This window comes from Gordionus sp. m RMFG-2023, chromosome 1 (assembly GCF_954871325.1).
Source record: "Gordionus sp. m RMFG-2023 chromosome 1, tfGorSpeb1-WG-v2, whole genome shotgun sequence".
Taxonomy (NCBI): Eukaryota; Metazoa; Nematomorpha; class Gordioida; order Chordodea; family Parachordodidae; genus Gordionus; species Gordionus sp. m RMFG-2023.
The window spans coordinates 54,738,711-54,766,337 of record NC_088775.1 but is presented as its reverse complement, the minus strand read 5'-3'; the positions used below and the strand labels follow the sequence as shown (position 1 = coordinate 54,766,337).

Sequence of the window (27,627 nt, the reverse complement as noted above, 5' to 3'; positions counted from 1 at the left end):
CATTTCCTTGCGGAACTCTTTATTTTTTTTCACATCTATAAATCACTTTTGAAATTCTAATAATACATTTTTTCATTTTTGAAAATATTTTTAAAGAATTTAATTTTCGAATCGAATATTTGACGAATCAAATCGAATGTTATTGTTTCTACAAATACGAATTATTTTATATTAGAAAATAGGAATTGAATTCGGATTAAACAAATTCCTTAATACCATTCGACATATTTAAAAATTTAGTTTGGACTAGTAGCCCTTAATATTTGTCAGCTATTATACATTAATCTTTCATTTTCCTCACTTTTGGTAAATCTAGTTAGAAATTCATCCCAATTTGTTTTTTTACTATATAAATCTTGATAAAACAGCATAAATTTTGACAATTTACTAGAGTGTAAACTATACCTTAAGTTTTTATTTGATTCGTTTTTAAAAACTTTATCATAATATATGTATAAAATAGATGATTTTTCCTAAAAATAGCATTCTATTTAAAATATCTGATAGGAATTGACTAAGCTAATAAATGCAGTTCAGCCTATAAATAAAAATGGGACAAGGGTAGGAATAATAAAATTTTCATCCGAGCCAATCATATCATTAAAACTGTATGAGGGCAATAATCTAGAAAAAGTTTTATCTGCGTTAGCTGATTCAACAGCTCCCGTACCTGGTAAAATTTCAACCTTATAATATATCATTTAAATTTAAGAAATTTTTAAAAAAATATATCATTTAAATTTAAGAAATTTTTAAAACACATTTATACATTTAATTTTTTTTATATAATGAACAGGCGTAAGGACAGATAGAGTAATCAATGTGGCAAGGAGAATGCTCAAAGGTGGCGGTAGACAGAAGGCGATGAAGCTTATGTTTATCATAACAAATGGTAATTCTAAGATCAACCCTAAAAAATCAGCGGATTTTGCTAGAAGTGATATAAGTAATTAAATATTTATAAAATTATTATTTATAACAATTGTCAATGTTTGGTGTTGCTACAAAAATTTTAAAACCCGAGTGAAAATGGTAAATTCAACCCTAAAAGGAGGATGAAAATTAAAATATGAAATAATGAGATTTTTAAATTTTTATTATGACATTTAATTGAAAAATCTTCCATCACTTTTCTACGGTACATCTTCACTGAAAAATCTTCCATCACTTTTCTATGGTACATCTTCACTGAAATTTAAATAAATTTCTATGGTACATCTTCACTAAAATTTAAATAAAACATGTTTACAATATATATTTTTACCCATTTGCTTAAAAAAATTTCAAAAAAACTTAAATGACGATAATGAGAATTGTCACTTTTCTATGGTACATCTTCACTGAAATTTTAATATAACATGTTTACAATATATATTTATACCTTGCTTTAAAATAATTTTAAAAAAGTTCAAAAATAACAATTTAAAATTTTAACCTGTTCCTTCAAAGAAAAAGAAATTCAAAAAAAAATATATTAAAAATAACTTATAATATAACTCATATAGTTATTTTAATGACAAATTCTCACTTTACTTCTTTTTGTTTATCTTCTCTGATTAGTCGACTAAATTAGTCGTTTTTAGTCGACTAATCGACTAATTTAGTCGTTAAAGTTTTTAGTCGAATTGTTCGACTAAAACTATTAGTTAGTCAACACTACTGTATATGAATAAGTAGCGAAATTCAGGAACTCTAAAACATTTATTATTGAAGGTCACGGTCCATGGATGTCTGAAATAGACCGGCTGAGACTGTGGTACCAAATAAAAAGACCCATCTTTTTATTTTTTTATTATTTTAAAAATATTTTCGTTTTTATCTAATTTAATTCTTGTTTTATCATCCTAATTTAATTCTTGTTTTATCATTCTAGTAAATATAAAAGTAATCTATGTTAAGAATATCAAATCAAATATGTATAATAAAACTATATAAGTATTTAACTTAATTGTTTGAAGAACTGCACTGATAGAAGATACCTTTTGTCCATTATAGAACATTTTAATATTATTTGGTTCATAGTTTAGTTTGATATTTATGTAAAGGTACTGGGTATAGTAACTTTGAGCTCGTGGATTATATTAAAATTGAAAGTAAATTTTAAAATGGACTAAAAAAAGAGGTTAAAAAAATAAAATTTAGTAGGAAAGAAAATAAAATTTATGGTGATCTAAATGATTTTATTGAACTTATGTTTAGAAGAAAAGCTAAAAGAAGTCAGGCCACTAAAAAATATGTTTATTGATTTGGAGGTATTAAAAATTGGGAGCAAGGAAAGATACCTGATTTTAAGGCAAGGGAAGATGAAGATAAATATTTAATACAATGGATAGCTTTAATGGTAGGAATGAAATGAGAAAATGTGATAGTAAAATATACAGGCAATATAGGTCATATGATAGAAAAATAATAGGTATAAAGAATATTATAACTGTTATTTATATTTATAAATGTTCAAGCCACTTTGTGTATAAGCCCAAACTCTAATTTTGCATATCCTTACTGTGTATATTACAAAAATAATTGCGAATTCATATAATAATAATTTTTTTAAACTTCTTTTACAAGTAACAATTAACATTTCTATCTTATTTTTTTTTATAGATGCGAAAATATTTGTAATACCGATATCCTCTAACGATGTTGATTTTACCCAATTGAAAGTTATAACAAGTCCAATTACTTCTAAATATATTTTTAACATAGCCAGTAATTGCGATTTTGTAATTCCATTTTGATAAACAATTTTATTTAAATAAATGAATTAACATTGTATGCATGTCGTATGCAAAAAACTATATAAAACCTTATATTATTTTAATTTCATTTAAAATTTTTCCAATTTCTCTAATAGTTCACATTATACTTCGATTTTCTATTCAATAAAAAGAAATCAATTGTAAGTAGAAAATTGTCAAACCATGAATATTGTAATTTTAAATTGTCAGGAGAAATTTTTCGATTAGTAAAAGATAAAAATTTATAAAGTTTCGCAATATGTCATGAGTATGACAAAAAACTCACAATTAATAAGAGATAACTGTCAAATAATAATAGAAAACTGGCATCTGATTTATATAGATTTGATGTAAATTAATTTGGATATCTTTTACATTATTATAATATAAAACACTTTAATAAGATTTAGTTTTAATTAGGGATATAAAAATAAAAAAAACAAACAAATTGTGTTTTCAAACAAAGAATAGGTTTAAATATATTTTGAAACACTCAAAATATAAATCATAAAAACAACAAAAAACAATGCCACCAACAACGATGGAAGAACAATGAAAAGTATATTCTGTTTGATTTATTTTTTTTATATTATATTAGATAATAAAACCATCTCAAGAAATCTTCAATTCAAGGAAATTTTTTAATTGGATGAAATATATTTAAAAATAAAAAAATTTGTAGGATTAAAGGTTAGAGAGATATGGGTTAGGGTTAATTAAAAGTTCGAGAGATATGGACTAGTGTTAAAATATATAAAAAATAGTTTTAATAAAGTTTATTCATTTTTATTAATGACTTGTCAAATCTGACAGGTCATGTGATTAAAAATGCATTCCTTGAGTTGGACCAATGAAATTAATTTTCTTATTCAAAAAAAATGTAGAGATTAATTAAATATTTTAAGAAAATTACAATAGTAATTATAAAATGATTGTGATAATGAAAAATTTGCAATACAATTAAATTTATTTTAAAAAAATATTTGTTTTTGTTTACAAAGAGGTCTTTTTTCATCCCTAGTTAATATATTTTAATTATAGAATTATTAATAAATAATGTTTTTAATTGCAAATTTACAATAAAAAAACTCAGCAAAAAATTAATAAATTATAATCCATTCATATCAAAATTGTTTGCATATGTTTCAACAATCCCCACAGTTGTAGTTCAATAAAAAAGAATATTCTCTAATTGCTATTTAGTTCGCTCTATGAATAAGAGAAATAAATTAACAAAATCATTAATAAATAAATTATATATAAATATTAAAAACTTTGATTCATTTTAGGTTGCATTTCAAGTAGTTCTGGATCATCTTCAGGCAAAGGTGGAAGCTCCTTTTATTTAAAAAAAATTTTTATATTTTTTGCAACCTTTAATAAGTAAATAAGTGATTAAAGTTATAAAATTTAGATTATATATAAAAGTATTATCACTCACTCGTAGCAAAAACCGCTCCAAGACACTTATAAAATATGGGAGGACTACATCCCAAAGTACCCCGTGGAACCCCTATCCTCCTAGGACATAAAGAAATGATAAATAAGGACGAACTATAACTCGTGATGGCCAGATCCATGACGGCTATAAAAGATCTGACATTCTGTTGGTAATCCGGTTTGGTAGCGAATCAAAGGTGGAATGCTGTAAACATGAAGAGAATAAGTGGCTTCTATACCCTCAAGCCTATAAAGCAAATAGCATCTATATCTATAAAATTTAACCCATTTCCCCTCCCACTTTTTAATTACATACTCAAATATATAATAAAAATACAATTTAATGTTTTAAAAAATAATAAGGCTGGATTCATAATGGGATCTGATCCGACAGGATTTTAAAGCTGATCGAATTTTAAAATCTGTTTCTAATATCAATTTTCTTTAAACCCTATTATGAATTCAAATGTCTGTATGAATGAAATTGAAATTTTTTGGAAATATTCTTGGGGAAATGCTTATCCCCTTAATAATTTTTTTTTAAATTTAACTATGGATTAATTAATAAACCGCTTATGTAAATTAAATTTTTTTTTATATTGAATATAACACCTTTGCTATCAAGCGCTTGTTCAGATTCATAATGAACGGAGGTGTTTGAATGACAATAATTTAGGAAAAATTTACTATTAAAGGTTTATTTGGAATATGGTTGCCTGAGAATTAGAATATTCTATCTTCACTGTAAAATTTTACAGTTGTTTTAAAAATTAAGTTTCTATTGTTTTCAATAGATGGTTAACCTAATATATGATTTAATTTGAGTTATTTTATAAATATTTTGGATTTTTTATGTAACTAGATTAGTATAATTACAAAAATTTGATATGTAAAAAAGTCATTTTTGACAAAAAGTGGATATAAAATAACCTAATTATCATGCGACGATATTATAAATAATTATATTGTTATTGTTGTTATATCATTCCAAAATTATTATTCTATTAAAATAAATTTACACTATATTTAATTTATTTGTATTGAGCATAAATTTTCTTCAGAAATTTATAAAATAAGACTTGGAAAAATGTCTTAATAAAAATGTTACTTATAAAAGGATCGTGATCCTATTTTAAAAAAGGGATCCTGGATTTCGATCCATTTTTTGAAAAGATCGTGATCACGATTCGAGCCTGGTGTGTCCATTTATCGTCCTTCATATTTTGAGATGTGCAATTATTCATTAAACATTATTAAACATTTATATTTTTTTTGGTTAACATTTCTGAGCATTGTTTGAAATTGAAAAGAAATGAGGATTAAGGATGAAATGGATTTAAAACATTGAATAAATGAATATATCCCCAAAACCAAGAAGAGTATCCAAACTCCCTCTTGGATTACATGTTCTTAAATTTGTCATGTTTAATATAATAGTTTTTTGATAACCAATAAAGAAACGGGATTTTTCTTGGTTATAAAGGTAAAACAATAAATATGTAATAATCTTAAAATAAAAAAGTATTTCCAATAAAAATACCCACATGATGGTTGAATAATATTTCCCTGAAGCAATTGCTTCAAAGGTGTGTACCCCCAATGCAAATTTTATAACAGTTGGTTTTTACCCCCTCTTCTCGTTGTAGGAGCCACTCATGGTATCAAATGAAAATTGACCTGCAGTTCGGTTTTCGGGAAAGTATGACAAACGCAATTTTCGCAATTATACAATACAAAAGTATCAAGTAGAGAAAAAGAAGCTTTACTATATATTCGCAGAGTTTATTAAGGAGGGGTATTATCAGGAGGCTGCACGAGATTACTAGATAATGCTCCTCAAACATAGATGAATGGTGACAGATATTTCCAGTACTAGTAATATTGATAGTAAGTCCAAGGATGATGGCTTACTTAATTAAAGTCCTACAATCAATTTTTTTTAAATTTCAGCCATAGCGACACGATTTTTATTAATTTCAACGGGCCCTGTTCCGATCGGGAATTTTTAATTAAAAATACAAATTAAACGTATTTTATAAATTTAAATAAAAAAAAATAACTAATTGATTTTTCCATATTCAAGGGAAGTTTTAATTTTATTTTAATAAAGGAAAAAAACATTACTTCTTATTTTACTTTATTAAGTCCAAGGCGAGGTATCGGGCTGGTTTATAGGGCTATAAGTCGAATTTGATATAAAAAATAGGGATATATTTGAGAAAGTGAATAAGTTTTGTTGCATAAATGATACCTGAGAACGTTGATTCTGCGATTATGACAAGGGTTTAAACACGGATTTAAGATGTTTAAAGAAATGCTATCCTTTTGTCTCTGAAGGGATGAGTTTATATACGCTGTGTGTAACAAGTTATATGATCCATGGTAGGGAAATATGATAAATAAAAGTGAAAAAAAGGAAGATGATAATAATTTGATGGATGCTTAAGGTACCCCGAAACCAGGTGGTTATACTCTTTTTTACTCTAGGCCCAGCCAGTGACGAAATAAAATATATCTCAAACTTTATTTTATATATTTTAATGTTATACATTAAATTAAATTGAAACTCTAACTTTGATATTTTATTGATGTTTATTCATTTTATTTATAATATTTATTTCAGACAAAAAAGGAGAATAGGGAGGAAATGTGCCAGTAATATTTTTCCGGACCACGGGCCGGATATATATTTTATTGATGATCACCCCACCGGCTCTACAGAATTCTAGTGTGAGGCATCTATGAGGGAATGAAGGGCAAGAAAATAATTGATAGATGATGCCATGAGAAGGCCGAGAGATGTATTGTGTTGAGCAAAAAATCAAAAACAATATAAATGAATGTGGTCAAGATAGATATGAAAAAAAAAATACGTTTTAACAAATGTTTAAGATAGCAGAAAATGAAAAAGGGGGATTCGAGGTACAGTTATTCCACACCCACCCAGATAAACCTAAATTAGTTGCCATTAAACAAATAAGAAGATAAATCAATTAAATAAATTAACTGAGACTTTTAAGAAATTTGATGGAACGTATCCTTTAACTCCACCAAGGGATCCCATATAAAAACCATCCGGATCCATATCGCCTTCCACAATGATAATATCACCAATTTTGAAAGATATTTCAAGCTAATTTATAAAAAAAATTAAAATTAACGATTTTTATAAAATGTTTTAATGCAATTGATAGAATGTTAGAGCAAGTTATTATATCGCATTAAATTAATATTAGTATAATCTTCAAAAAAAATTGTTAGTAAACAAAAAATAAACAAACTTACATCGGCGTCGACATTTGGTGACAAAACCTTGGGGTCATAATCGTACAAAGCTATCATCCTTTTGGACTTGAGAGGAGATAAAGAGGACGGAACAGCTTCTGATGTTAAGGGTCGGTCATCGGGAAGTCTAGTTTCACCTTCGATGTTCCGTTTTATCACGCCCTCTTGAATATGCCGAGTTTGAAAAAATCTTTCCGATGAAATATTACTATTTGAGAAAAATTTCTATTTAATTGGTAAAGTTTGATCAACATTTAATCATGATATCCTAAATTTGAGTGTCATTGTGAAAAATTATATAATATAAGTTTAGACCTAATTTTAGGCCAGGCCTGGATTTGAATTTTTTTATTTATTTTTAAATATCAACCCAAAATTTTATTGGCATAACGGATGTTATTTTTAACATTTTACGACGTGACCCGAAATTTTTAAAATTTCGTTATTTTGAATAATTTAGCTGTATTTTCAAATTTTTTCGAAGTGAGTAGTAGTAAATGAATATTAAACGCTCTGTTATAAGATTGTTTAACATTTTCAACCAGATTAAATGATATAATTTTAAAAATAGGACTAAGTTTCGAATTTAAAGAATAAATTTTATAGAGTTTTTATCTAGTTACTAAAATATTAAATCAAATTATAGAGCAGAATTTAGAACCACCTTAGAACTGAAACGCCATTTCAAAATTTTCAGGCAGAAACATTTAAAATAAAATAGTGTCAATTTTAACAGTGCTTCGAACACGCTATTATTTTGGTCAAGTTTGGTTCAAACCCAGATCAAAATCGTGACCCGGGTTAGGTTCAAGGTAGATTAACAAAATAGATTCGAAGGTTCATAGGAGTTAGTCAAATTTTTAAAGTGCCTGTCAAAATTTTTAATTTAAGTAAAAAGGCTATTTTTAACTAGGTATATAATATTTTATTGAAACTTTACTAAGGCAATAATTAATAATGTCATAAATAATTGATTATCTTTATAATTATATATAAAATTCAATAATATTGGAGAGAATTTATTCATCAATATAAAGCATTTTTTCCAACATTTCCTCATTAAATTTTAAACAATTAGCCTGAGTTCGATCGTTGGAGGAAGGGGGAGGGGGTTCAGATACTCACGAAAAATACCGTCAACCTGGCTCAACAACTCTGTGTTCGATTCGAAGACCTGCTATTAAGGATATTATGTTCGTAATATAGAAATTGCAATATATTCTTTATTTTATTTTCAAATCCTTTATTCTTTTGTCTATTCAAATTTACCAAAAAATGAAAAAATGATAAATAAACATTACAAAAATATAAAATAAATAAACTAATACATGATATTATGTGATTAAGGCGATATTATATTGTTCAAAATGTTGTTATTCATTTATTAGTTAGAAAAATTTTCAAAACCTATTTATAGAGTGTAACCGGAACTTTAGGAACCAAGTCAAATCTAAGAACCGGATCACTTTTTTAGATTACCGACGCTCTCTTAAACGAATAAGATTCAACAAAGCAGTAATTTTTTGAAGAATTCAAAACCGAAAGCTCACATTCATATCATATACAAAGAGATACAATTCAAAAACAAAACTGGGCTTGTTTTACTCAGCCTTAATAGAATCTATAAAAAGTTTTTAAAAAATTAATGACTTATTTTTATCGGTAACTGCTAAAGGTTGTGATGCGTTTTGAGAAGTCCTTCCTTTTACCGATCTAAAAGGTGGGTACTCAGAGTTTTTGGATCTTTGCTTGAAAGAAGCTTCATCAGTTTTTTTCGTTGCTTTATTTTTTGAGTTTTTGCTGGCGTTTACTAAAATAATAATAATAGAAAAACAATAAATTTTGCCATGAAAGTATAAATAAAACCAATTCAAATAGATATCACATCAAAAATTTATAGTTTTTGGTACTAGGAGAAACAGTTCTTGTCCGCATACATTTTCTTTTAAATTAAAAGAAAATTATAACAGACCATTATTTTAGTATATTCTCATTTCAAAATTATTTTACTGAAGTTTTTCTAATTTTTTTGCTAAAATTCAAAAATGTTGTCCTCTAATTATATATAATATATTTTAGTTTAAATTGTGTTAAGCTCAGTTCTAAAATCTGAGGCCGAGGTCTGCTATTACTTTTAAAAAAATAGGTAGGGATACGCTAAAATTGGCAAAAAAAAATTGCGAGAATTTGAGAGGAAATTATTTTGTTTATAATTTAATAGTTTTTATCGTTATATAAAATACATTATATTATATAAAATAGCTATTTAAAACTAAGAATATATTAAAGACTATATAAAAATTGTTTCTAAATATAAATAAAATATAAATATATTTTAACAATGAAATATTTCAATAAGGTAAATTTTTTAATTAAATGGCGGGCATTTTGTCCGTTGCCCGGTCATGTTTTAGACATAGTGACTTTTATCAAAAATATTATGTCCTAACCGGATTTAATTAATGTTCGGAAAGGAGACTATGAAAATACAAAAGGTCATTCATTGTGTGTTTGAAAAAGACACTATGCGACTAAAAAATGTATATATATATAAAATGTAAAATTTCGTGAAAAAATCTTAAGAATATATAAAAGAAATGAGAAAGCGCTTTGATTACCTTCCTCCAAATTTAAGTCATGATCTCTGTCATGACTACTAGACATTTTTCTGTTCGAAATATTATTCCTCTTAGATCCAGGATATGAAGGCTTATGCTGTTTGATTTGTGACACATCGACCGATACTGGTAGGCTAACCTTAATATCTGGGTAAAATGGCACATAGCTTATGGCTTGTCCTAATTCTGCTGGGTTCAAAGGTGAGCTCACCATGTTTATGGGAACTAATCCCACGATTTTGCCAATTAATTCGCGTTCTTCTTGGTTCAGTGAAGCCGGATTAAAATGATCATCTTGATTGGAACTAGCTGAGGAGATTGAAGAAATAGGAAACATAGGATCAGTCGAGCCCCAAAAAAATCCATCAGGGTCTAGAGCGGAAAGAACTCTTATTAATTGACCATTAAGAAAAGAAAGTTCCTCCTATATACAAAAGTTAGGGGGATGGGCAAAGAAATATGTTTTTAATATAATATGAAAATGGATGAAATCATAGGATATATATTATTAGATAAAAATATTCGAATATGAATAAGTCATGTATATCTAAATGAATGCAGATATAATAAAATAATATTGCTTAAATACTTTGGCTGCTTCGGGATCATTAGGTGACATTGTACTAGGATTGTAGCTGAAGAGGGCCCGAACCCAAACGGGCACCTTTTTATCAGGATTTATATCCGCTCTCCTCCTGTCAAAATGATTGGCTTTTGAATTAGTCCTAGAATAAGTACTTGTCGCTTCGTTCGCTCTATCTTTTTCCACATCGAAACGGGGCGGATAATTTTGTATAGTTTCCAACTCATTATCCTTAAGGCTATCGTAATTATCGTATTCATTAACTCTTTGTCTGTTTCCTCCATTAATATTCAATAGGTAATCGTCCCGCCTTCTTTCCATAAATTGTTGACGAGGGTATCGTGTAAAAGAGGAGACGGGTCCCGAACTACCAAAATTTCTAGGAAGAGTACTATTATAACGCCTAGGATCCCCAGTCATATCAATTTTTTCATATGCTAAAGCAACGTTTTGGGGGTAAAAGGGCCTTTCGTACCGATTAATTTCGGGATACTGGACTTGAAAGGGAGGAAAATTATAGTAGGGATCGTAAGTTGGGGGATTGTAATCGTAAAATACATTATTGCACGTCGTCAAAGATCTTCTACGAGTTAAAGGGAGAGGGAAGGTTTCAGAGACATTAAACGTTAGAGCTAGGTGGTATTAAAATAATGAAACAATATCAAAGCTGTGATTCTAATATTAAATAGGGGTTCCATTTCGGAGAATTTAAAAAAAAAATAGTTCAGCTTTCAGGACGCAAAAATATGAGGGCTGTAAAATTAATTTAAATCATTATATGATTGATTATATAAAACAATTTTAAAAAGATACGAAATATCTACATTAATGCAAAAAATAAAAATACCATGAAAATGGTTTTCAATAATGAAAATAAAATTTAAAAAAATTCTAACCTTAAATTTTTTATAAAGTGATTCGGGCTATCTGAAATATATTACGGAGCTAATATTTAGTAAAAATATATAAAAGATAACGAACTTAATAGTTATTAACACAAACCTAAATTTAAAAAATATTATAATTTGAATTTTATTAATAACAAGCATGTTAAATATGTGACAAAATATTTTATATTAAAAGAAGCAATATCTAAATAAAACTGAAAAACATTTAAAATATGCATAAAGAAATTTTTATACGGGAAACCGCGGGTCTGAGAATGTCAAGTTTATTGAAAGGCATTAAGATATTGTCAGAGCCCCTACGCGTCGAACCGTTTTTTTCGATACTTCTCGCTTTCATAGGTCCTGAAACGAAAGTATTGATTGATTTATAGCAAGGGGCTTCGTTTCTGCCGTAATTATAATAACGAGGATCATTCTTTAAAGTTGGAGCATATGCTGGAGTACCATTATTATAAGGTAGAGAAGTTTTGTGTATATGGCAGGCTTCAGTTTTGTAATTAAGTAAAATATATTATTAGATTATCCTGGGTAATATGGCATTTAGCATTAGATTGTTATTCTTATTATTAGGGCTGTGCCGATATATAAATTATCCTAAAATTTCCACTGATCATTTTCCCAGAATTGATGAAATAACAGAATCGAGTGGATCGACATAGCCTACTTAATATTTAAACAAGAAATTTTAATATTCGTACACCTAACATAAAACAAGGCCATAGGTAAACGCATTTGCACACTTTATAGACTTTTTATTTGACAAATTATAAGATTTTTGAGGGATAAAATTGAATTACTGAACGTTAATATATAAAATATTTGTTCAAATAAGTGAAGTCTAAATTTAGATAATTTTACGAGAAAATGATACATACAAATGAACAACGAATTCATAATACACAACTAATAGAGCTTACAAATTCAGATTTACAGGTTGACATTTAAAATACATTACACGCTTAAATTGTAAGAACTATAACAACGATATAAAATAAGGGATAAACCATTACGTTGAGATAATTGTGTATTAACGTGGCCATCACCGCCACCTACATTAAATGGGACGGATGAGATGCATGATTGAGAATATTTTGAAGCTGAAGTCTTTAAGTTCATTATATTATATAAAAAAATTTAAATGACACCTAAAATTGGATAAAATAACTAATGCTAAAATATGAAAGTTGGACTGGGAAATTTAAAAATCTAGAGCAGATTTGTTATTTAATTTTTTTAAATTTTCTCTATTTATATTGGAAGGTGCAAGATGATCGATGAAATCCCATTGTAAATTTTATTCATGAATATATTTAAAAATAATGATCATACATCAATTTGGGCAAATATATTAGTAAATGCTAAATATAAAGGAGGAAATTTTTGAAATAAATAAAAATTAATAATCTATGAGAAACAAAAAGTTGAAAAAATAATTTTATAGGTTTAATGTGAACAATAAATTTATTTAAAATATTTGACCTTTTTTTCACCAGATTAGTTATTTTTCGACAAATTTTTTGTCTAACTTTTCTTAACTAATTGGCTATTTTAATTTAAATGAATTAATTTGTTTCCAATTTTTCCAAATAGATCATTATCTTAAACGAATAGTGCAATTAATTAAGCATAATTGGAAAAACAAAAATAATTTGATGAAGATGGTCTACTAGTTTTTTAAAAAAATTCGGACTTTATTTTCTTTATATTTATATTGTTTTAATAATTTGGATAAAAAATATTCTAAAATTTGGTTAGCAAAAATTACTTGTGCTAATTTTAATATTAATGTGTAAGACGATTTAAAAAAAAAATCATATATAATTCGTTATTCGTATATTATACTATTTAATCTCATTATTTTCCAATTTTACATTAATAATATATTTTAAAAACAGCAAAAAATAAGAATTTTTTTTTTAATATCTCACTGAAAATAATATATTATATAGATAATTTTTCATACATAATGCAATATTAGTTTCCCAGAGAACTTAATTTAAATTTATCTAAATGTGAAGAAAGAACAAAAGAATATTAGATGGCAAAAAATAGCAAAAGTTTTATTTATCCTGGAGACGGAATAAAAATAATATTTCGAATTGAAAAATTATTATTTTCTATCCTAATTCTTTTAAAAAATAAGCAATTTTTGCTCAAAATTCTCAGTAAAATTAATTTTAATTTGTTTTGTCATTATTAAAGATTTAATAAAAATTTTATAATATCTATTATTTTTCATTTTTGGGATATAAAACAATAATATCTAAAAAGTTTATGACGATTCTGATTGGTAATTCGATCACTTGATTGAGTTTTTTAAAAATCTTATTATCAATGGATATGAATATAAATCCTTATAAAATACTTCAATGCATAGCAAAATTCAATTATGTGAATCCTTGATAAAATGGTTCTATTTTCAGCACTTTTATTATACGAATCGAAAGTAACTTTAAGTTATACATTTTGCGAAATCAGTATTTTTTTTCAAAAGGTGGATATAGAGAGAAGAGATGAGACTACTCATTTAATAATAAATTGCTTGATTTTAGAAAATTATTATGTGCTATATTCGTCAATTATAGATATGGTGAATTCCATATCAAATCGACATAAAAGTCAATTCTCAAATCGACCCCTTTCAATTTTTCTTAAATTTTGCATACTGATAGTAATACTATAACTAAGAAAAAAATAAAATTTTATTTTACCTCCCAACACCTTACCAGCCAAGATATGGACGTTTAAAGCGCAGAAAAATGGTACATTTTTAACAAAATGAATAAATATTTATTTTTAAATATCTCGAGAAATAATTATGCATGATTTAAATTTTATCATATAGCTTAGTAATAGTTCTTTAATATGACATAAAAACAAATACAATAGAAATCTGATTAATGTCGAAAACCGAATGTATAAAATAGAAATTACTATAGATAGATATCACACTGCCTTATATTTGTACAAATTCCTAGCCTGGAATAAATGGCTTTAGGAGTTATGACTCTTTATATGGCTAAATTGAACAAATTTAACATAAACATCATTATATTTAAATTTATGAAAAGTTATGAAATAATGCTTATTTAAAAATTATATCTAAATGATAGGTCTTACTTTTATTTTATCTTTAACTAATTTTTTGAGAGGTGGCTGGGATAATATGCTTTGTTTAACATTTTGGATAAATTTTGTTTCGAAATTACTTGAAATTTAATTCTAAACATATTTATAACTTTATTTGCCTCAAATTGCATAATTACATATAAATACAATTAAAATTTTATATTTAAAATATATCATATATAAAATAATCCAAAGAATTTGAATCTTTTGTTTTCTCCTAGGATAAAAGCATGGAACTTTTGTGTTCCAGATTTCTTTGCTCTCAAAACCTGCTTCCAAGATGATTTTCTTATGTTAATATATTCATTATCTTATAAATATATGCATGGTTTCCCCAAAAAAGGAAAAGTCCCAATTTAAAAGTAAAAATTTCAATAATAAAAGGAAAAGGTCCGATAAAAAAAGGAAAAGGTTCAATCAAAAAAGTAAAAGTGTCAATCAAAAAAAGGAAAATCCCAAAGACTTGGGAAAAAGCCCGATCAAAAAAGGAAAAGTGTATAAAAAAAGAAAAGGTTCAATCAAAAAAGGAAAAGTGTCAAACAAAAAAGGAAAAGGTCCAATCTAAAAAGCAAAATTCCTAAAAGGAAAGGAAAAGTGTCAATCAAAAAGGAAAATTGCTATTTTTAAAAATTTTTTCTTGTCAATTTTTCTTAAATTTTTGTTTATTTTCATTATTTTTCTTACTACAATTTATTTTTCACATTTTTGATAATTCTTGTCTTTTTTTCAATAATTTATAAATTTTCCCTGTTATTTTTATTCACTTCTCTACTCCATTTTTTTAAAACAATTCTTTACTTTTTTTTCGTCATACATAACAATATTTTGACTTTTTATGATTTTTTCTCCATATATTGTAATCTTTTACATACATTTCAAACTTCAATCTTTTAAGTCATTTTTATTCTTTATTTTTCTGATCTTTTATCAATTTTTTTTTCTTCTCATTTTTGATAATTCATTTTTGTAATTATTTTTAATTTTCACTTAATTTTTATTTCTCGCAGACAATAAAATTTAAAAATTTAAAAAATGATTATATTTTATTGATTTTCATATCGTTTAGTATTACAGTTCAAACTTATTTAATTTTAAAAAGGTACATTATAACCAAACGATTTAATTCAGCAATTGTATTTAAATAATTTGATATGTAAAAAATAAAAAAATTTTCTGCCATTGATTAATAAAAATTATAAGTGAAAAATAAAAATAATTACAAAAAAGAATTATCAAAAATGAGAAGAAAAAAAATTATGAAAAGATCAGAAAAATAAAGATTAAAAAGGACTTAAAGAGATTGAAAAGGTTAGAAATGTATTTAAAAGATTACAATATAGGTTTTCAACAAAATTAAGACACTGTTATTAGCAGAAGAAATGTTAACGCCGTACAACGCTAAATTGCCGTTTATGGAGTGTGATGCTTCAGCTACCGGGCTTGGAGTAGTATTACTTCATCAACCAGGAAAAACCCATCGCTTTTATATCTCAGACGTTGTTGCAGTTTGAAAAACTGTATGCGCCAATTGGGAAGGGAGGGCTCTGCTGTTCAAAATAGAATAATTCCATAATTTTATTTACAGCCGAAGATTTGTACAGAACATAAGCCTTTGGAACGGTTGTTCGGAGAAAAGAGGGATGACCCCAAAATATCAAACAAACACCTGGCTCGTTGGGCTTGGAATATAGTCGCGTATGATTTTAAGGTGGAATACAGACCGGATCGTGAGAATCTTGTAGCTAACGGCTTATCTAGATTACTTGTACGATATCATAACGAATCGAGATACAAAACACGTATTGGTGATTCGTAATATCAATTTAGAGGATATGCAGGTTTCAGAGGGAAACCTCTGCAAGAATTCGGTACAAGATCCAATACTAAAACAAGTGGTATGACATATTGAACAAGGTTAGAGAGGTTTTAATAGGAAGGAAGAATAGGAGCTAATAATTTTCCATACCCAGTGAGAAGAATTAATGGACAGAAGAATAGTAGAACGGAATGGCAAATTGATCCCAACTAAACTTAGGAATGCAGTGTTGGAGACACTACATCGGACATCCTGGAATAAACGCGATGAAATCTATTTTTCGGTTGTATTGTTGGTGACCTAAGTGTGAAGAGGACATCGAACGGTATATAAAGCTTTGTGTTGGGTGTCAAAAACGACCTATACTCATGAAATATTACCAAAGAGCCATGAGATCGTATAAATCTAGATTTTGCAAGACCGGTTGACTCTATGGCTAGTGGAAATAGATTCATATTCAAAATGGGCGGTAGACCTGATGAGAAACGCATCGGGAAGGAGATGATAACGAGATTTAAAAGTAATTTACTACCTTTGGGGTACTTAAAAGTATTTTAACTGACAATGGACCAATTTATTTCTACAGAATATAAGCTATATTGTGAGAAAAACAACAATTGCCACATTCGTTCAACGCCATACCACCCAAAGACAAATAGGCAGGCAGAACGAACCATTCGGACCTTGAAAGGAAGGTATTATGTCAGTCAAGAATCAATTACTGATCCACAAGAAGCAATGACTCAAACGGTAACAGCGTATATGCTGTGAGAACTCGATGGGTAGGTCGCAAGCGAAGATTATGTATGGTCATCTAATAAGAACTAGTCTAAATTGGACCAGATTAGAAGTAGAAAATGAGATAAATAAATCCAATAAGCAAAGTAGAACATGAGACATATTCCAGTGTTAGGGAATTTGACGTTGGTCAACATGTATGGATAAGGAACGAAACCACTAAGGGTTGGAGAGAAAGAATAATTCAAGATAAGAAGAGGTTATATTCCTATAATAGAGATGCCAGATCGTATACTGCGGCGAAAATATGCTGCCCAGTTAAGGGGCCGTGTGTTAGCAGATACTATGGAACCGGTGATGGCGAGCGGTGATCAGAGGAAGTGGGATGAGAGCCAAAATGAGAGCGGACACATAAACCGCCAAAACGAATGATTGAAGATGTAGGCGTCTCTCAATTAACAAAGAAGAAATGTAGTAAAGTAGTAGTATTATATTGTAATATTCTATTATATATTATATGTTATAATCGTCAATTAGATATGATTATATATATATAGGTTTATGAATATATATATATAGGTTTATGATTAATATAATAGTGTAGGTTAACTACCTAACTCATATCGACAGCATAAATCATTATGTAAATTGAATAAATAAATATTGTATGACAGAATCACATATATTAAATATATTTCTTTTAAAGGGTGGAAAATATATTTATATTCTTCTTAAATTTGAATACAAAAGTGTAAAATTTTGTTATACTTGATTGAAGCTAAGTAACATATTCGATTGGATTAGGTATTCTATAATAAATGGGCAAAATCTTTTTTATATTCAAAAAAAATTGTGTTTCCCAGCCCTGATGATGGATGATACTTGAATTTACAAATTAATATGGAGAAAAAACCTTTTTCGAAAGAATATTGATAAGGTAATACCAGACTGTTATAGTGTTTAAGCTTTCGAGCATATAATGATAAAGATAGCTAGCTAAATCGAGAATTACAAAATTGATTCCAAAAGTTATATCAAGCATTTACAGATTAAAAAAATTTATCGCCCTGCATACTAGTTGTATTAATTGCGAATAATTTAAATATTTTAGATTAATAGGTGAATATAATAAAACATTTAATTTCTGAAAAGCTCAAACACTAGAACTCTCTGGTATAACCTTAGCCATAGTTTAGTTTATGCTTTTAGGTATTTACCTTCGTATAATTTTGATTGCAATACTTGGCGTCATTTTCTGAATCCGAACGTAATTGTGACTGGTTTTTATTTTCAAATTTTTTGTATTCCCTGAGAAATTTCTTAAAAATGCAAACAAATTAAATAAATGACAATAATACTCGTGTATTTACAATAAAAATTGCAATCATATGGATTATGGAGAAAAATATATTCTGTTTCCATAAATACTTTTGTTTAGTTCAAAAGTTAAAAAGATCATTGATTTTGTAAGGTAGAAGAAGGGGAGTAAAAATAAGGCTTAAAAGATAGCATAATATTATAAACGATGTATATGTAGCTTTTTTAAAATATTAGCATGGCTAGGAAGGTATAAATAATCTTTGAAATTGTCACTTTATTACTGTTCTTGATTAAATGTACAAAGGTGAATTAGATTTCGCGAGCTCAGATCATTATAAAGTGCTTTATTCAAGGAAGAAATATAGATGCTTATATTTAATATTTAAAAAAAATAGATTTTGATGTAGAATATATTTCAAAAGTTGCCTGGAATATAATTGTTCGTATATTAGATTATTATTCACGATCTAAACAATTAGATCATGGGATTCCATGAAGTTTAATAATAAAAAATTATGCATACAACATGAGGCAGTAGAATATCTTTTAACTTTAACATGATCATTTAGCAGGTAAATTGTAAAAAACATTTAGTAATTTTGATTAAAAAAACATACTTAAGGCAAGTATTGGGCAAGTTAAATTGGATGCATTTTTATTGATGTCTGTAGAAAAAAGAATTATTGGCGCAAATTGAAGAAATTCTTGTTTATTTTCTCTTAAGAATTATTTAGAGAATTATGAACTTCAAAATTATATCATCATTTAATTCATTTTAAAATGCAATGTCTAATTTATATGCATAATAAGCCTTACTCTCTGTATGTATCAACTAATACAGAATATATGATTTTATATGTAAAATTTTAAAAATAAAATGTGATCTATCACATACTAGTCTTTTCCTCTTTTTTAAATTTAATGAGCTGCGATATAATTTTTAACCCATCGAGCAAAAATACTAGGAATAATAAAAACCAACTAATAAGAATAAGTTTTTAAAAGAGACCCAGCTGAAGGCTGGGGAAAAGCAAAATGAACTGCATGAGGACGAACCCCCTCCCTCAAATGAGGCCGCTAGAAAAATTTTCTCATATTGTTAGATGATATAGAAACATGAATAAGTCAAAATTATTGTCATCTGAACCTGGATAAGTTGTTAAATTTTATTATTTGTCCACGATAAAGTCTTTCTAAATTTTCATTGGTTAAGCATGCCTTTATCGGAATATGGTAATAGATCCGTTGGGGTAATTAACTCTTTCAAAATCCCGGGTTTGTTGGTCTATAATACTAAAGTAATCTCAAGGGGCTTAAAAATTATTGCTTTTAAATCACCTGTTTTTTAGTTTGCATTTCAAAATGACCTTTTTTCAGCTAACATTTGAATGAACTTTTTATGTGTATTTTTTATATTTTTTTTAAAAAAAAAGGGAGTTAAAGCCCTTGTGCCCTCCTAGTGATGCTACTGGTTTAGACCTATGCTAGTACATGGAGGTTGAATGTATAAACCAAACAAACAAATATAAATATGTATGTAAGGTAAGGCACTAAAATTTATAGCGGATACTGAATTAACAACTAAATATGAAAATAAAACGATCAACTCACATAAATTATCATTTCTATCATGACATAAACTTGCTCTAAATAATATATCTATTTTTTTTAAATGGTACATCGCGCATAAGATTTTCCTCATCGATACTGATGCCACAAGAGCTAGTATCAAAGCTGTACGAAATTGCACAAGGCGGCATTTGGTATTTTTCCATTTCTTCTTCTCGATTAGAATAAGTTTCCAATGTGCTTTCGTTAATCGTGATTTGAGGTTCTGGTCTTTCCAAAAATTTGGCGGGAAGTGAGTCACGGGATTGTAAATCCCCAGAAACAGATCTGACCGTTATAAAGGTTGGAATATCGTTTTGAAGGAACGTTTCCATTCCCAGTACAATGTGATCGCCTACAGTTTTCATAATATAATTAAATTTAAAGTGTTACTATTCAACTTAATTAGTATAAGGCCGTTTACATTTTTCTAAGCAGTTTCCTATGCATATTTTCATATTTTTTTTTATTTCCAAACAAAGAATAATAATTGGTCGAATTAATAAAAATTCAAATTTTCTTTCCTTGAGAGACCTAAATGATTTAGTTTTTTTACATTATATTATACAAAAAAATAATTGTACAAAATATTATTCTTTTTTTGGTAAATAAAAAAATTGCTGGATATTTGCCTAGGAATCTTATTTCTCTCTGTATATTTAACCTTTTTCTAGACTCAGTAAGGTTAGCTAATAAAATTTGTTTAATTCAGATGTTAAACGGCCCAATTTGTGTCGACTAAAATTTAGAATTATAGGTAGGCCTAAAACGAAGGAAAATTATTCGTGTTCGAAATCATTTATTTATAAATTCGTAATTTTTCGTAAATATTTTATTGTAAGTATAATAAAAAAGATGTAATTAAATTTTCCTAGTGGATATCATTTCGTTTAATTTTATTTCCTATTATCAAATCATATATAATTTATATTTTCTGATAAAGTTATGGAAAGGGAAACGCCCCAACAAAGTAAACTAAAATATAATTATTTTATTTGATGGTTTCTTTTAATCATTTTTGGTGTTATGAACAAGTCAAAACATTTTTATGGAGTGTGCCTCTTTCCCATATTCTTAAATTCCTGGCAGATAAATAACTAAATTTTTTTGACTAGTTTTTCTTTAATTAGAAAAATCCTTTTACAATTTAGTAATCTTATTAGCAAATTTTAAAGACAATCAACTAATTGAGATAAAGTATCATAATCACTATCATATAAAATCTTCATCCTCATTATTAATTACATTGTCATAATCACCTCTAATAAAATAATATTACATCTTAAATAATTTTATATTCAATTTTAAAACATAATAGTCTAAAATTTATATACTACAAAATTAAAATAATGATATTTTGAAGTTTTAATTGCAGTGACTTAGCCAGGATTTCCTCACCAAACAAAATGTTAAATTTATTTTAAATATTTGCATATAACAAAATTTTAGAGAGTATTTCATTATAGATTTTATTTATTATATAAAAATACTTTAATAGCATAAATAACATTCCTTTATTTAATCATGTATTTATTTATATTATTTAAAATAAATTTCAAAATGTAGATATTTTATACAGATAATTTTAAAAATTTTATTGTATAAAAACTATTTTACAAAAAGTAATTTAACAATCACATAAAATATAAGTAATTCTTATGCAAATAATGGTATTTAAAAAAATATGAAAATATTATCAAAATATAAATAATACAAAGTACTATGATTAAAAATAGTATTTGCATAAATTTTAAGAATTAATATAAAAATTATATAAATGTTATAACTAAGAATTCATTTTACTAAAATAAATATATATTTAAAACTAATATAATCATATTGCAATTTTTTGATTTGGAGAGGTCTAATTTTCTCTAAGATTTTACTAATTCATCTAGAAATGTATCAACAAGAGGAATAAAAATGTTAAGTAAATTAAAATAATGTTATTTTTAAAAAACAGCCCCCCCATGCCTATGCCAATGTTTAATTAATTTACTGTTTCTTAAGTTGTCTTAAATATTTTTTCAGCTGCTAATGTATTATTGATCTGGAATTTCAGCAAGGATGGTAAACTTTGATTTTATATGATATAAATAATTTTAAAAATATTCAAAGATCAATTAGAAAATCTTGATGTAAGAAGAAATGGTGAAGGACATAGTCAATTCTCAAATAGTTCTAGATCTACATCAATATCTGATCAAACTGAACCGGTTAATGCTAGGCGGAAAAATTCTTTTTATGAATCATTATCTGCATAATTCTAAAACAGAAACAGCTAAATGTAAAATATGTAATGTAAAAATAATGAGAAAAAACTACCACTTTAGTCATGATAAAAGATTTCATCAAAAAATTCAAAATAATAATAAGATAAAAAAAACTATTTAAATGATGTATCCAAAACAAATGCTGATGATATTAAACATTATTTATTAAAATTTTTCTTGCCACACATGAATTTAAATCATTTATTAGGGCTTTAAATCCTGACATAAAAATATGTTCAATACTTTCAATTAAACAATATATGAATGAAATTTATAATAAAGAATTCAATTAAGTTATAATTATAAATGTAAAGTGCCAAATCAACTTTGACATATGGCCAAGCCCTACTAATATACCATTTTTAGGGTTGACCTGCCACTTTAGATGAAAAATGGGAGATGAAGTTGTTATTAGTATAATACCATATACTGATTCACATTCTATTGAATATATATAGAGTTTTCTCAAATTATAATATTGATAAGTAACATAGCAATTACTTGTGATAATGCTATCTCTAATTCAACTTTCATAAAAATTCTTCGTATAAAACACCCAACTTGTAAAATTTTACATGTACGATGTGCACACGTACTCAACTTAATAAAGTAGACAGGCAAGTATCAAAACTAAGAACAATCATAAAGGTTATTTCGTAATTCTTTAACAAAGACAAATATTATGCTAAATGTATGCTCTTCCCTACTTCCCCTATGTGAAATATTTAAAATTAGAAACATCCATCAGATGGAATAGCTCTTATATAATGGTCGAAAGAGCTATTAAAATGAGAAGGGTCATTGATGAAATTGTAACTCAGATATATGATGATTAATGTTGTTAAACGACTCAGCCGAGTCGGCTTAACTATGCAAGTTGAGTTTTTAGTCAAAAAAATAGAATCATTTTTACGACTCGAGTTTTGAACTTGAGTCGTAAACTCAATAAATAGTTTATTAAATTTTATGAAACTCAATTGCTTATATAAGTGTTATTTATTGGTTAATTGTGTAAAACCCAGATCCGTGGCTTAAGTCTAAAAATCGACTAAACTAGCAATGAGCACAAATCACAAGCACAACCATTATATTTTAAGTTGTTTTTTTCTTGACCTTATTAAGGTATATAAATATATGATTATTAGAGGCATCAATCGATATCTAATTAGAACTAGTGAATAATTAGCAAACCAAGCCCCACCGCTCTATGGCAATTACTAAGTAGGTTAGGATTATTATTGGCACCAATATTGATATGATGGAATGGTATCAAATAAGTCTAGTTCTACCTAATGGTGTATATAAGTTTGACTTGGAAGCGGGGGCAAAAAATAAATATGGTTACTCGTATAAAATTTTTGACCATCATATTTTCTCTTAAAGGGCATGTTTAGATCTTAACATTTTATTTTTAACTTTTGTACAATATTAAGAGAAAATATTTGCTAGATTGCCAAATTAGGATTTAATTCGGGTTCAGGAATTTTAAACTCTATTTAACGGAAATTTTGTTAATATGAACTTAATCGAAATTCCAAAAATTGATATCCTTTGTTTGGAAATAAAGGATTCCTAATCTAAAAAATTCTACAATTATATTTTAAAAATATAATTAAAGGAAAATAATACATTTAAATTAATTCAATTTATTAGTCACAAATCAAATCACAATACACATATTATTATTATGTTTCTTATTTTAATTTTGAATGAATTTAGCGTCTAGCTGGCACCACCAATTTTTTGTATATTTTTTAAAATTATTATTTTAGAAAATAAATAACCAATCCCTCCCCTTGTTTCTTTCTCCCAAAATTTTTTTTTCTCTTTAGCTTTCACCTTTTCTGGTGGTAAGCTCCTTCAACATCTCTCTCCACTTTATGTTATTAATACAATCTCTTTTATCTAATTTATACTTCTTTATATTGGCTCTAACTTTATGGCCCCATTGAAGTTTTGGCCTTCCTCTTTTACGTTTGCCCATCACTAACTCTTAACTTTATTTCCTATGTAGTTCATAGGCCTTCTCATTGTGTGCCCATACCACCTAAGTCTGTTTAACATTAACTTAGTCTTAATGGGCACTACCTTTAAACTACTTAGTATTCTTGTACTGCACACTTTATCCTTTCTTGTTACCCCAGCAATCATCCTCAGCATTCTCATCTCCATGGTTTGTAGACTTCTCTCGTTTGATTCTTTGGTTGGCCATGTTTCTGAACTATATAGAATAGTTGGTTGTATTATGGAACTGTAAATTTTTCCCTTTAATTTGTGTGGGATTCTTTTATCAAATAGCACTCCAGATAAAGATCTCCACTTTAGCCACCCTTGATTAATCTTACTCTTTATCTCTTTTTCTATTGTGCCGTTTGTTTGTATAGTGGAGCCCAAATATTTGCAGCTTTCAATTGCCGATATCTGCCATTTATATCAATACTATCTGTTTCATCTCCTCCTATCACCATATACTCCGTCTTTTCTCTATTTACTTTTAATCCGTGCGTTTCTAGGATATTTATCCAACTCACTAGTCTTTCTTTCATTTCATCCTTAGATTCGGCAAGTATCACAATATCATCTGCAAATATCATATTCCACGGGACTGTTTGAGGTATAATAGACTGTGCTAATACATCTATTACTGTAATGAAGAGAAGTGGGCTGAGAGCCGACCCTTGATGAACTCCTTCGGCTATTGTGAAGCCTGCTGAAGTACCTGTTATGCTACGGACCATTGTTGTATGGCCCATATACATATCCTGTATTATTCTTATATATTTTTCGGCAACATTTTTATGGCGTAGCGCCCACCTGATAAGTTTTCTTGGGATTCTATCAAAGGCCTTTTCTAGATCGAGAAAGACCATGTGTAGCTTTTTGTTCTTTTCCCTGTATTTTTCAATCATTTGCCTAATTGCGTGGATAGCATCGGTTGTTGATCTTCCAGGCATAAAGCCAAACTGAGTCTCTCCTATTTCGATTATATCTCTTAATCTTTTTTCTATTATTTTTTCGTATAGTTTTAGACAGTGTGACATTAGTTTTATGCCCCTGTAATTTTGACAATTATGTGGATCCCCTTTATTTTTGAAGATAGGAACTAGATAGCTTTGCCTCCATTTTTGGGGAACCTATTCATTTCCAAGTATCTTTGTATAGATTTGTGAGGAGATGTATTCCATCATCTCCTAGTGCTTTAAGGCTTTCTATTGGAATATCGTCAGGACCCCTAGCTTTGTTGTTTTTCATATGCTTGAGGCATGTGATTATTTCTTGTTGTGTTATAGGTTGTACAAGGTTTTGACAAGGGGAGTGTTCGTCTAGATGCAGTATGTGCGGATTAAAGTTGAGAAGCTCCTGAAAATATTCTCTCCATCTACTCATTATTTCTTTTTCCTTTATTATCAATTTCCCATCTTTATTTTTGATTACTTTCGGAGCTCCGTTTATATCCCTAGAGTTCTTTTCTCGCTGTTTGGCTAATCTGTATATTTTATTTTGGCCTTCTTTGGTATGTAGATCTTCGTACATGTCATCGTATGCCATAGATTTGGCTCTAGCCACCGTCTTTGTAGCTAATCTCTTAGATTTTTTGTATCTTGTCTTGTCATCTGCGTTTTTGGATTTGTACCATATTTTATAAAGGGCTTTTTTCTCCTGTATAGTGGTTTGTACCTCTTCATTCCACCACCATAGTTCTTTGTATGATTTGTTGCCTCCTCTTGTCAAGCCTAGTGTCGATTTGGCAGTGTCTATTAATCTGGATGAAAGGTCTGTCCACATTTTTTCACTGACTTGTGAGGAATCTATTGTTTCAATGTTTGCATTGATTGCAAAGGCATCTGTCATTGTTTTTAATTTGCCCCATTTGATGCATGGTTCCAGTTTTATCTTGTTTTGAGTGGATTTATTTGAGATGTGTAAATCCATGACTAGTAGCTTGTGTTGTGCGGCGATATCTTCTCCTGGGATGACTTTGCAGTCTATTACATCTTTTAATCTTCTGCGAGAGATTAGTATGTAATCTATCTGTGTTTTTCTTGTACAACTTTCGTATGTTATTAAATGACTATCCTTTTTCCTATAGTAGGTGTTGGTTAAGGCAAGGTCGAAGGCTTGCGCAAATTTCAGTATATGCTCTCCTTCATCATTTCTTTCTCCATATCCAAAACCACCATGATGCCTTTTGTAGCTATCTCTTGCTTTCCCCACATGCGCATTTAAGTCACCACCAATTATGACTAGGTCATCCTTAGGGATTTCCATTACAGCTTCATCGAGGATAGCTCTAAAATCATCTTTCTCTTCTTCCTTGCAACCCGTTTGAAGAGCATATAATGAAAGGATGTGTAGTATTGATTGACCAATGCAGAGTTTTATCTTCATTAGTCTATCAGAGATCCTGTTGACTTCTACAACTGAGGAGGTTAGATCTTGACTGAGGATGATGCTGACACCGTTCCTATTGCTAACAAGTCCATTATAGTACAATTTATACCCATCTCCAATCATCAAAGTCTTCTGTCCTTTCCATTTCGTCTCTTGTATGCACGCTATATCAACTTTTCTCTTGTTCAACATTGATGCCAATTCTCTCGTCTTACCTTTAAGCGTCCCAATATTCAAACTTGCTAATCTTGTTTTCTTTGCTTTGACCTTTACTTTATTTTTCACAGGATTGAGGTCTAAACCCTGCGCGTCGCTTGTAGGGAAAGCCCTATCTTTCATCATATTTCCATTTGTTTTCTTCATTTTGTTTATTGTCTATTTTCAAAAGAATTTTAACCCAAATCGACTATTTCTTTAGAAGAACTAGGAATTGTTAGTCTCTTAATGGGCATGATGGCAAAGTTTAATCTAGTAACTTGAGGTCGGAATTGATTGTTTCTTATGGAAATTACTGTTTTCCACATAATTTGTTATTAAACATGCTGATTTTGCTTCTGAAATTAATTATATCACTTAAAATATTTTGGTCATCACAACCTTATAAAATGGCTAAATCATATACTTCATTGAATTCACTACTAGTGAGATGCTCCTCTAGATATTGGTGACCCAAAAAATAAGCAACATTGTGATCACATGTTATATAGTTTTTTCCTGTTTCAAACATATTTTTAATTTTTTTTTCTTTAGATTTTTTTAGAACATTTGACAATATTTGA

The 27,627-nt window shown here is 27.9% G+C and overlaps 1 protein-coding gene and 1 long non-coding RNA gene across 6 annotated transcripts in view; one reads left to right on the top strand and one right to left on the bottom strand.

Annotated features, from left to right (window-relative positions):
- The first annotated feature begins 575 nt into the window (after window positions 1–575).
- Window positions 576–2,676, top strand: LOC135931381 (uncharacterized). The gene is made up of 3 exons (XR_010573030.1): window positions 576–673; window positions 797–946; window positions 2,605–2,676. It is a non-coding gene; the product is annotated as an uncharacterized LOC135931381 (long non-coding RNA).
- A 361-nt stretch (window positions 2,677–3,037) lies between these two features.
- Window positions 3,038–27,627, bottom strand: part of LOC135922583 (uncharacterized) — an 84,725-nt gene continuing 60,135 nt past the window's right edge. For 2 of the 5 annotated variants that reach the window (XM_065456982.1, XM_065456986.1), the window contains 11 exons: window positions 20,255–20,538; window positions 18,473–18,574; window positions 12,577–12,676; window positions 11,807–12,055; window positions 10,671–11,296; window positions 10,082–10,505; window positions 9,114–9,273; window positions 7,464–7,671; window positions 7,192–7,311; window positions 4,013–4,076; window positions 3,041–3,947 (listed from right to left, as the gene is read on the bottom strand). In XM_065456982.1, the coding sequence (XP_065313054.1) occupies window positions 3,934–3,947; window positions 4,013–4,076; window positions 7,192–7,311; window positions 7,464–7,671; window positions 9,114–9,273; window positions 10,082–10,505; window positions 10,671–11,296; window positions 11,807–12,055; window positions 12,577–12,676; window positions 18,473–18,574; window positions 20,255–20,538 (2,351 nt within the window). In that variant the 3' untranslated portion in view covers window positions 3,041–3,933. Of the gene's footprint in view, window positions 3,948–4,012; window positions 4,077–7,191; window positions 7,312–7,463; window positions 7,672–9,113; window positions 9,274–10,081; window positions 10,506–10,670; window positions 11,297–11,806; window positions 12,056–12,576; window positions 12,677–18,472; window positions 18,575–20,254; window positions 20,539–27,627 lie in introns of all 5 variants that reach the window. The other 3 variants (XM_065456985.1, XM_065456983.1, XM_065456984.1) reach the window with 3 other exon arrangements.